This window comes from Myotis davidii, unplaced genomic scaffold, assembly GCF_000327345.1.
Source record: "Myotis davidii unplaced genomic scaffold, ASM32734v1 scaffold608, whole genome shotgun sequence".
Taxonomy (NCBI): Eukaryota; Metazoa; Chordata; class Mammalia; order Chiroptera; family Vespertilionidae; genus Myotis; species Myotis davidii.
Genome location: NW_006300025.1, coordinates 924,906 through 936,792, shown reverse-complemented (window position 1 = coordinate 936,792; position 11,887 = coordinate 924,906). Strand labels below are relative to the sequence as shown.

The window sequence follows — 11,887 nt, the reverse complement described above, 5'->3', positions numbered from 1 at the left end:
AATGCATGCGGCTGCCAGTACCTGATTTCTCTGCCTGACTGCTTTCTCCATGAGTTTCATTTTACCCACGTGGCAGGTTCAGGAGCTGAAGGATTACCTTCCTATGGGAGCAGCGCTCAACAAATGACTGATAAGAGGGGTGTTTAGATACCCCAGGGTGGGGTAACTAAGTGCCTATCTACACTGGCTCCTGGAGTTCCTGGCAGCACTGAGGTCCAGTTGCCCACAGTGATAATAGCGATGACACACTTTCATTGGCTGCTTTGCCCTCCCGGCCACATTCCTCCCTCCCCTACCAGCATTTCCTGGGAGCACTCCTGAATAAGCTATGATCCCTCAGAGCACGTCTCAGGGTCTGCTTCAGGGTGGGAGGCTCAAACTAAGATACACCTCCTAACACCTTGGCTTTTTGCCCTCTCTTTTCCCAATCGCCTCTTATTAAGTGGTAAGCTCCTTGAAGCTAGAGCAGTGGTTCTCAACCTTGGCTGCACATTAGAATCACCTGGGAATCTTTGTAAAATCCTGATTTCTGGGCCTCATCCTCTGGAAATTCTGTTTCTTTGTTATGGGGTGGGGCCACAACATTAGTAACAAAGAAACAGAATTTCCTTGGGAGGTTGAGGCCCAGAAATCAGGATTTTAAAAAGATTCCCAGGTGATTCTAATGTGCAGCCAAGGTTGAGAACCACTGAGCTAGAGGAACTCATACTTCTCTTGCTTTTTCCATAGCACCTAACCCTACCTTAGACACCCTATAAATTCGAATAAAAATCATTTATTGATTTATGAATATTTCCAGACTACAGATATTGAGCCAAGAGTCAACATCTGGTCCCCCTTCCTCACCGACGGCTCAGCTCCTGTTTAAGATGCTGGTCAAATCCATGACAATTTAAATATTCTCATAATATGCTAATGATATGCTAAGGCCACTCAACCACTCTTTCCCAAATCATTGAAACAGCTGCCCTGCTGAGTAGAAGATGAGCCTTAGACTGAGCAGAGGGCACAATGCAAGCCCACTCTGCCTGAGTGTCCTTGAAAATGCTATTGGGGCTCCATGGGCTAATGTGACACTAACAAGATCCCAATAAAAATCTGAAATAATCTGGTTTTCATTAGTTGGCCTTTTCTACTCACCCATTAAAGGATGTGTCCCTTGCCCTAGCTCCGTGGTCGGCAAACTGCGGCTCGCGAGTCACATGCGGCTCTTTGGGCCCTTGAGTGTGGCTCTTCCTAAGCCTTAAGAGTACCCTAATTAAGTTAATAACAATGTACCTACCAATATAGTTTAAATTTAAAAAATTTGGCTCTCAAAAGAAATTTCAATCGTTGTACTGTTGATATTTGGCTCTGTTGACTAATAAGTTTGCCCTAGCTGATTTGGCTCAGTGGATAGAGTGTCGGACTGCGGACTGAAGAGTCCCAGGTTCGATTCCAGTCAAGGGCACATGCTTAGGTTGTGGGCTTGATCTCCAGTAGGGGGCATGCAGGAGGCAGCCAATCAATGATTCTCTCTCATCATTGATGTTTCTCTCTCTCTCTCTTTCTCTCCATTCCTCTCTGAAATCAATAAAAATATATTTTTTTTAAAAAAAGACTGTGTCCCTACTAGTCGCACAGTGTTCAGTACTTGCACGTGGGACAGAACAGAACTAGTTTGGATAAGCTGGTAGCTGGGCTCTCCTCCAACTTGCAGCTGTGAATTCTCTCCTGAGTGCCACATGATGACCAAGCTCTGAGGAGGCCCGGCTTGAGGAGATTTGAAGAACAGGGACAGTGTTCCTGCTATGCATCATAGACCCAACAGATACGATTTCAGTTCATTCAACTTGCAAGGCAGCGTAATTGCCTTATTGCCCTTACTTCACAGGTGAATAAACAGAGGCACCGTTGAGTAGCTCACCCCGGGTAAGGAGGCATTGGCTGTAGCTCTTCTCTTGGTGTTGACAGAGGCACAGTAGAGCAAGGGGAAATGTGCCTCAGAACTGACATGCTGTCATTTTAAGCTTGCAACACTGGCCAAGTCTACATCCGGGGACTGGGAGTTACTCTGCCTCTAGTGGGAGGAACTGGGAAATCTCATGACAAAGTTGGGGCATACAGGGAGAATTGAAGAATTGGAGCAATAATTTTATCTACGAAGAAGACAAAAATTGACACAAGGGAGTAAATAGCTGATGGGAAACATTCCCAGTGTCTGTGAGGGAGATTTTGGGGAGCCAAGTATGTGAAAATAGAGTGAGGGACAAAGCTACTTCCCTCTCTCCTTTCCCTTCTGCCATCCAGTCCTATCTAAGAAATGGAGTGACTTCTAATCCCATGACTATTTTAGTGAAGAATTACTCTGTGCAGGAGGGAGCAGGGAAAAGGCTCTGGACGGTCAGAACCTGAGCTCTCAGTAGATAGAGCTATTCAAATCTTTGGGCCAACCAGTTGGCTAACCTGAAATCCTTCTCTTTGGCCTCTTTTTGGGGGAGAGCTAAAGAAGCAAAGCTAGAGAGTTAAAAAAGACCTTAATACAAATATCTCAGTCATATTATAAACTTAGGAAATAAAACAGCCATGAAGCATTCAGGGGAAAAAATAATGACCTTAATTGAGTATTGGTGTCATGATATATTTCCACTTTTTCTGAGTTCAGAAGAATCCTTGCCCCTTTGGAGTTAGGTATGACCATGTGACTTGGTCAATGAAATCAACCTGTTGTATAATACCTGACCCTCAGAAACTATGTGAGATAAACTTATTGTTTCAGCTACTATGTTTAGGGTTTATTTGTTATGCAGCAATAGATAACTAATACACTGACAAAATTCCCATTTTTTAAGCAAACTTGTTCATTCTTTTATATAAAATATATGCTGAGATATTTGTCAGGATGTAAGGGGAATGATAGTCATTTCTAGGTTGTGGTCTTTGGGTCATTTTCTTGTGTTTGTCCTTTTTTATATTTGTGAATCACTTTTTGTAAACAAGCATGTATCGTTAAAGTTAAAAACAAAAATAACGACTCTGAGCCCGGGCCTAGGTACAGGACGTGTCATTACGCAGGCGGTTGAGCAAGGGGTGTGTTCATAGGAAGCAGGAGCACCACTCCTTCAGGCAGTTAGTGCTCTCCTGGGCCTCACGTTCCGTGGCACCACAACAACAAATGAGCCATCTCTGAAACTCCATTTCGTTCTTGTGCATCAGAAGAAACTGTCCCAGCAGGGTGTAGGCCTGTGGAGAGGGGGCAGGGCAGGGAGGAAAACGGGAAAGGTTATAATAAACTTGACCAGAGGTGCCCTTCCTCCCCCAGCACGTAAAAATCAAAGGAAAAGCAGGTCATATTTGAGGGAGACTGGCAGTCCCTGAAGCCCCGAGTGGACGATGGGGATTTGGGGACAGGCCCTTGGTGAGCTGTAAGGCCAAGTTAAATGCCCATCCCTTGGGGCAGGGTTGGAGGCTGTCCGGTCTGGGATGAACCAGAGCCTGTCCTTCTCAGCTTCATGAGTCATGAGCACATGAATCACCTGGAATCTTGTTAAAAGGCAGGTTCTGACTCAGTAAGTCTGGGGTGGGACCCGAGAGCCTGCATTTCTAACACTCCTGGCGGATGGTTGTCCAAGACAACACTTTGAGTAGCAAGAGCCTAGCATACCCTTCGGCCTCTGAGCTCGTATTTCTCCCCTGCGCGCGCGCACACACACACACACACACACACACACACACACACACGGTGTTAGAAATGCTCTTCACTCTGCTACTTTCTCAATTATCCTAGCAAAGGGTTTCCAGCCATTGGCACTGTTAATATACTGGATAAGCGTGTGTTGGAAGTGTGTCCTGTGCAGTGTCCCTGGCCTCCACCAACTAGATGCCAGGAGCACACACCCACTCCCCTGAATTGTGACACTCATAACCATCCCTAGACATTACCAAGTGTCCCTTTGGCGGGGGGAAAATCTCCCTAGATTTAGAGCCACTACACATGGGACTAGCAGCTGAAGGGCATCTTAGCACCGATTTGCTTCTGCGTGAGAACCCAGAGAACCTGGGCCTTAGTTTCTGCATCTTTGAAGGCACATAGTAGGCCCTGCCCCATCCTGCAAATGGAATTAAGTGAGGTCAATGGGAGAGCATTCGAATAGTTTGAATTCCTTTTTCCTGCTGGAGGCACAGCCCTGTGGGTGGAGCAGAAGGCTTAAAACACACCCATCTTTTTCTTCTGAAGTCTCTGAGGATAAAAAACACACGGAAAATAAAGATTCCAGGATTCCTAGTCTGTCATTCTTAGTTTTCTAACTACTTTCTCCCACAATGTTTCATTTATTTTTTTCCCATTTTAAGCACACTCTGACTGATGAGGAATAAGGAGCACGTGGAGAGAGGGGCACCCAAGACCGTATGATCACCCTGGCTGATTTCGCTCAGTGGTTAGAACGTTGGCCTGCGAACCGAAGGGTCACTTCTCTCTCTCTCTTTCTCTTCCTGCTCCCTCCTCTCTCCCTTTCACTCTGTCTGAAAATCAATGGAAAAAATATCCTCAGGTGAGGATTAAAAAAAAAGAAGAAAGAAAGAAAAAGAAGGACCATATGATCACAGATTGGCCCAGCCCCCAAACAGTGAAGCCTGGAGATTTGAAGTCATGTTAAGTACCAACCTCTCAGAGTGGTTTGGGGGCTCTTCAGCTTGGGATGGATGAGAACCAGTGTCCACCCCTCGGGTCCTGGGACACCTCCAGGAAAACCCTGGCGTCTGTTTACAGTTCCGTAAAACAAAGCCAACTTTATCTTGACCAAAGGGAACATATTTTTAAAAGCTGAATCCCAGTCATAAAACATACCCAAGCATCAGAGTTTGGGCTTTTTCCTTCGAGTCACAGTCCAGTTGTTGAAAAGAGAAAAAGCCAGGATTTTATGGACATTTAAAACTGCTATTTGATATAATCCTAAAAAGCAGTATAGTTGCTTAGAATGATATCATTTTAATTTATAAGGATTCTTGAATGTTCAGTGGTGGATTTTACTGAGATGTTTTTAATTGAACATTTTAAAAAAGTAAAATTTATTGAATTTAGTTAGTTGAGCCAATTGCTGCAGTAGGTGTGGGAGGTGCAGACGTGAATATGACAGGATCAAGAAACAGAGTTTTGTCTAAGGAGAGGGAACATTGATGATGATGATGATGATGATGATGACGATGATAGTAAGTGGCACTTCTGAGTACCTTTGATGGGCTCCAGGCCCCTGGCACATTCTAATTCCTCTGATCCTCACATGTGCCCCATCCCATTCTCCAGATAGAGTCACTAAGAATCGAAAGGTTAAGACTCTATTTTCCTCAACCCCATATTTGCGCACCCCAACTGTCCACAGTCTGGCCTGGCATCTATGGAGTCCTCTGCCATGTTGAAGGCCTCGCTACTAGCATCCACTGGGCTGGTAATCGGAGCCGCCATATCCCCAGCAGGCTCAGCAGCCAGGAAGCCAGGGAATGCATGGTACGCAGGCCAGAGGCAAACTTTCCAGGAATGCTGCAGGAAGAAGGGCCTCGTCTTGCAGCCTCCAGAGCCAAGTTGCAACCTGACGCTCCCTTCTCCATTTTCTGTCTCTAGTTTCACCCTGCTGCCTTCCATCGTGGGAAGGGAGAGTTAGTTTGCTCCACCCTGCTCCCAAGGGAAGCCAGAGTCGTGCACTCCTGTCATGGCCCTGCCAGAAGCCCGCTCAGTTTCTTTCCTGGCTCCAGCAGGTCAGCCCCTAACCCTGGAGAAGAGAAACTGCCCTACTCCCTCCTTGGGCCAAATTCAGGAAAATCTGGCTATAGGAATGATGACGTAGAGACAGGAATCCTGAGCATATAGTCCCACACTCCTACAACCTGGACAGTGGCCACCTCGAAGCCAGGGATGTTCATTCTTTCCTGTGACAGCCATGTCCACGTGGCAGGATGGTGGCCCACGGGCACACTTCCCCTCAACTCCAAGTCCGAACAGTGAGCGGGTCTGGGCCACCCTCCAGTTTGCCAATTTCTTGCTAAACAGTAGTGATATTTGTGTCGGCACTGGGGTTGGGTTCCCTTGTGTGTGACCCAGGCAGTCACATGGAGGCCTGGTTCCAGTGCTTTGGTGTCTTGGGAGAGTGCTCATGGCTCAGGGCTCAGGGCAGCCTCATGGTCTGCATCCCAGCAGGTCCTCAGAAAGGGTGCAGAAAGAACCAGCACCCATGAGACAGGCCAAGAAAGCTGTCACCACTGCAGCCCGACTCTGGGTAGTAAGTTCTCGGATGCCTGAGAATTTCTCAGTCATCCATTCCCTTGTCTGAAACGTGCCTATCACCCACCTGCAATTCTCATTAAAAACACAGTGAAGCTGGAAAAGGCAAAACTATGGGGACAGAAAACAAGTCAGTGGTGGCCAGGGACTGAGGGTGGGGACTATGAGGATCATGGGGCACATTTTTGAGTGACAGGATTGTTTTATGTCTTGACTGTGGTAGTAGCTACATGAGTGCATGCACCTGTCAAAACTTGCAGAACTGAGTACTAAAAAGGTGACATTTACTATATGTAAATAAAATTATTTTTTTAAATGGTGAATATGGCTGACCAACAGCAAAACCTCACAATGATGGAAACTCTACATAAATGGTGGTAGTAGCCAGAATACTGGTTACATGTGGGAGGGAGGGATGGCATTGATCTGGAAGAGGCACAAGAGAACCATCTGGAATTCTGGAGGCATCTGACCATTGGATCCAGGTAGTGGGTCCATGGATGTATAAATACCTGTCACAAAATTCATTGAGCTGAACTCTGCATATCAATGTTAAGTATGCTATACCACAATAGAAAAGTAAGAGGGACAATCATTTCTTTTTTAAAAGAACTTTTAATTTAATATGTTTCTCCTAGGCAGACTTGCCTACTTTAATACATGCTGGGGAGTGGTGCTATCTCCTTTATCTGAGGGGAAAAAGTCAAATGTACCTCAGTGGTGAAGCTCCAACTTCCTAACTACATCACCTGTTGGATATTAAATTGGCTGCTAGATTGGGGTGTTAGAGTATTTAACATCTGGTGCAAAGCAGCGTGCCCATCAGAAAACCACAGGCCCAGTAGTTCAGACGCCTCCTGGAAACAGCTGCACACGGTACGGGTGCGAACCAAACTGCTTGTCAGCCGTGCACGCAGCAGTTCCCAGCCTCCTTGGGTGTTTCTGCACCGTCCTCCTGCCTGGTGGTGGAGGCTGATGTTGAAAACTGAAGGGAGTGAGCAGCACTTCAGTTTGTTGGTGGTGCCTCGCTTGACAGAGCGTGCAAGGCTCTGTGTGAATTCCTGCCCACCTCTGTGTGTGCTCACTTTCTTTTCTGTCTAAAGTTCCAAGCAGCCTTATAATGCACCATAGAAACAATTACTAGCATATAGACAAGAATGTTCAGATTCCATCAGCTATCCCTAAGGCCGTTCTTGGGTTGTGAGTGACATCTTTGAACAACTCACATCCTCTTACTCTGGTGCAGACCCTGGGCTGCTGTTACTCCACCTGCCATCACGAGGCTGGTGCCCTGATGGAGCAAGTGAGACCCCACAGGTCTCTTCAGGGATGTGGGGAGTGCCTCCAAACCATCCATCCCAACAGTTCAGCCCCAGACTCGGGTGGCTGGCTCACTTCTGTGGACCCCTGGGTGTTTGAACACCAAATGAATCATGCCCAGCTCAGCAGCTCTGAGCCAAAGAGATTCAATTTTCCCATCGTCCACTGGTCCTGGAGGCTGCTCAGCATGTGGGTGGGGTCTGTAGCACAGAAGCATGTGGTGCCCTGCCAAGTGGCAGCTTTGCTCTCTCATGGCCACTTATAGGCACATGTGGCAGTGGTTACCACCTGGCAGGACTAAGGGAAGAGAGGTTGGGAAGAGAAGTTGGAGAAATAAGGAAAAAGGAATTACCTTGTTGAAACCTTTGGTGACCAAATTGATGGCAAGTTCATGGCTGATCCCATCTATGCAGACAACATCCTTTTCTCCAATGGGTTCAGAGAGGAAAGTTCTCAACCTGGGAGACATGTGATTCATTCTCTGCAACAGCAGTGAAGGAAAACGGTTAAGAAGTGGCTGGCGCTCACAGTGTGAGTGGACATTGGGGAACTCCCCCAGCCTACCAAGAGACAGGGAGGGACAGATGGCAGGTTACCTTTCACCTTCCAAATTTATTGGGGCGTTTAGATGTCAGGTGGAATGCCCAGTACCGAAGGCCTTTGCACTTCTATTTCCACCTGGATGTACTAAGATATGCTAATGATGGCCGCAAATGAGTCCAATACAACTCCACAAAAAGAATGTGCTTGAAACTAAGAACTGCTTCAGTGGTTCTCAACCTTGGTTGCACATTAGAATCACCTGGGAACTTTTTTTAAAATCCCGATTTCTGGGCCTCGTCCTCCGGAAATTCTGTTTCTTTGTTATGGGGGTTTCTTTGTTCCGGAGGACGAGGCCCAGAAATCGGGATTTTAAAAAAAGTTCCCAGGTGATTCTAATGTGCAACCAAGGTTGAGAACCACTGGCTTAAATTCTAAAGCAAACATCACTTCTCTTAGCTAATTATCCTACCTTCTCAATCACCCAGCACTTTGTCATACTTTTATTTTATGGAGCATTTATCACAGTCTATTATTGTTGGTTGTTTGGTTGCAAGTAACAGAAAACTCTTAACCCCTTCCCCAACAATTTTTTTGTTAAAAACGTTTCTTTTTCAGACTAATTTTTAAATTTTGGTTCTATATAGTATTTTTGATGCTGGTTATGAAAACAGTTTGTAACTCGTCTTCCTATAAACCATATTTTTTTACCATATTTTCTTAGTATACTCGTCGACGACTGAAAAAGAACATTTTGTGAAAACGAGTATACACGTTTCTGTCGGGGAAGGGGTTAAGCTGGATCAAATATTAAAGAAGACAATATAAGGTCACAGCTCCATTTCTCTCATTCTTTCCATTTTTCCTCTCTGTGTTTGCTTCAGTTGTGGTTGTTTCCACTCATGTGGTGAAATGGCTGCTCCATCACTTATGTTTCCCAACAGTGACACCCCGAAAAGAAAGAGGAGTTCCAAGCAGAGCCTCATTCAGTCTCGAAGGTTTGAATGGAATCCCTGTGTAAGCTTAGTGACAGCTCTATGCCCCAGTCCTCAACCTGGGAGTGGAATTGGCTTTCTCTAAGCCATGTGTAAGCTGTGAGTTCAAGCATAGTTCCCTGAACAAAATCAGGATTATTATTCAGAGTTGGGGAGATGGGTGTTAGAGCAGTAACTATAACATTCCACTATGGTCCACCCATTTGATGAACTAATATTCATATACTCTCCTTCCTTTGCATAATCATCAGAAATACCCACCCTTCCCCTCACCCTTTCAATTCATTATTTTCTGGAAGAGGCATCATAGTATCATGTCTGAAAGTAGCTACTCATGGAATGGTAACATATGAACTAAATTCTGAAGTTCACCACCATCAGCCTACCCAGGTGGGCCAAGAAAAACCCAGGATACCGGCATGAAGCATATCCAGAAGGGGGAGTCTCCATTTGGAGAAGGGAGAATGGGAAACACACTCAGTTGTCATTGGTCAATAGTACATACAATGTTGAGGCAATCATGAGGATTCCTTATCCTGATGGTAAAGCAAGTTCCTCAGTCAGACAAGATAGCAGCCCCCAGTTCTGGGTTTGAGTGTATCTCCTCCGCCTACTGCCTTGTTAACATTGAGTGGGTATGAGATTGATGCATTCTGAGGAGAATCATAGTTTTAATACCCAACTTCTTATAGGTAAAAGTTCAGAGATTGGCTACTTTCTTTGATAATTTAGATCCCCTAAGATCGCTTCTCGGCCTTTTGGCTAAGATCAAGTGTAGATCCCCTAAGAATTGAATGGGTTTCTTCTAAGTTCATGGGCTGGTAGCTCTAGCTGAGATACTGAACTCAGTATCTTTCATCTGGCAGCTGGCCTCTGTGTCTTGCCCACTGCCCCGCTCCTCATATCCTCAGATGAGTGGCATATTCCTTCATCTCTGAAGTGGGGAACTACCCCCATTTGTTCCTTGCCCCCGCTGTATCCCAGCTGCATCTTCACGATAAGTCAATTGTCCCCTTTATTGAGCTTGAGGTCCTTAAGATGCTCAGAAGAGATGTGGTAACTGGAGCAATATTTTTCTAGGGCCCCAGTCTTTTTTTTTTTTTTTTTTTTTTTTTTTTTTGATAAGTCGCCCAACTTGTTGCCTGTGTTCTAACTTTAACCAGAAAAATCAGCTTTCCAATCCAGCAGGACTTGCTCATCAATGTCCAGTCACTTTCCATTGCAGACTCCAGGCAGAAAGGCCCTCTCTTAGCAAAGCTGTATTTTCATCTCTCTCCACTCTCAAATAGGCCACCTTCCCCCTAAATATGTCTTCTAGGACCTTAATGAAGACTACTGAAGGTAGTCAACATCCTGAATATTTCCAGATCTCTAGGTGTCATGTCTCATACTCAGAAGGTCTGTATCCCAGAATACAACAGCCCCCTGTCCCCATACCAGCCATTTTGCTAAACCAGGATCTCCGCCTTCCTAGTTGGAGTAAAGACTCCCTGATGCTCTCTACATGAACATCTCTTCTCAGCCAAGCCACATTTAAGGTTTGCTCATTGTCATATCCTTTTAGTTTATGATACAAGCAATGGAAAATCCAGTTCAAACTAGCTTACACAGTAGGCGGCTTTATTAGCGTAAGCTACCCAAAAGTCCAGAGGTGAATCACATGAAATTTGATCAAGACTCCAGCTTGATTTCCCTGCAACCCTGTTGACTCAACCTTTCTCTACATATTGGCTCAATCCTCAGCTTGACTCTTCATGGAAATAATAGGGCTGTAGCATGGCCTGTTATGTTTGTTTTTCCTTTCTTTAAAAATATGTTTTTATTGATTTCAGAGAGAGGAAGGGAAAGATATAGAAACATCAATGATGCCCTCTGCCCACCCACCCCCTGGGGACTGAGCCTGAAACCAGGGCACATACCCTTACTGGGAATCAAACTGTGACCTCCTGGTTCATGGGTCGACGCTCAACCACTAAGCACAGCAGCCAGTGAGCCTGTCCTCACCCCTCTTCCCAAAGAAAAGCACTGTTTTTGCATAGAAGCTACCAACAAATGCCTTCTTCAGTCCGAACCATCATATGCCAGGCTCTAAAACGTAATCTATGGCCTAATATAAGTGTCCTACCTCTGGTTCAGAAAGCGAGTGTGTTACCTGCAAAGCACATAGGGTGGAGATGGGACACAAAATCAGGGTAGTTACTGGAGACAGTTACCCTATACCACAATACTGGATGAAGTTAGGAGAGCACCTCAGCATCTTCCACATATTCCCTAGTAGATCGTGAGGTTTCAAGGGCCAGGACTGCCTCTACTGGCCTTTGCTTCCCACTGAACTCCAGTCCCAGCAGCAATGATGATATAAATGACTGATGCATCCATTGCTTTCAAATGTCTCTCTTTCACAGTGCTGGTCCCCATGCCTGTCTCCACGCTCTCAGTTCTCCTCCGGACCTTTCTGTAAAATCCAACTTCCCCTGTAAGCCTTCCTGCCCCCAAACGTTTTGTGACACTTCAGAAGAAATTAAACTGGATCTGGCCCTGGTCAGTGTGGTTTAATTGGTTGGGCATCATCCCACCAAAATATTTTGGGTTCAATTCCTGCTCAAGGCACATGCCCAGGTTTTGGGCTCAATCATCAGTGGGGGCAGCTGATTGGTGATGTTTCTCTCTCATTGATGTTTCTCTCTCTCCCTCTCCCTTCCTCTCTCTCTAAAAATAAATTTTTAAAAATCTTAAAATAAAAAGCAGCAGTGGATCTGAAGGCACTGATTTTTAG

The 11,887-nt window shown here is 45.5% G+C and overlaps 1 protein-coding gene across 1 annotated transcript; it reads right to left on the bottom strand.

Annotated features, from left to right (window-relative positions):
* Positions 1–3,033: 3,033 nt before the first annotated feature.
* Positions 3,034–8,054, bottom strand: BANF2 (barrier to autointegration factor 2). Its single transcript, XM_006776117.2, has 2 exons — positions 7,929–8,054; positions 3,034–3,222 (listed from the first exon to the last, which is right to left on the bottom strand). The coding sequence occupies exons 1-2, from the start codon at positions 8,052–8,054 to the stop codon at positions 3,076–3,078; spliced, it is 273 nt and encodes a 90-aa protein (XP_006776180.1). The 3' UTR covers positions 3,034–3,075.
* Between the last annotated feature and the right edge of the window lie 3,833 nt (positions 8,055–11,887).

Coding starts and splice junctions, on each gene's coding strand:
- BANF2 (XM_006776117.2), bottom strand. CDS start 8,054: ATGAATCACATGTCTCCCAGGTTGAGAACTTTCCTCTCTGAACCCATT. Junction 3,223..7,928: donor TCACCAAAGGTTTCAACAAG/GTAATTCCTTTT, acceptor CCCTCTCCACAG/GCCTACACCCTGCTGGGACA.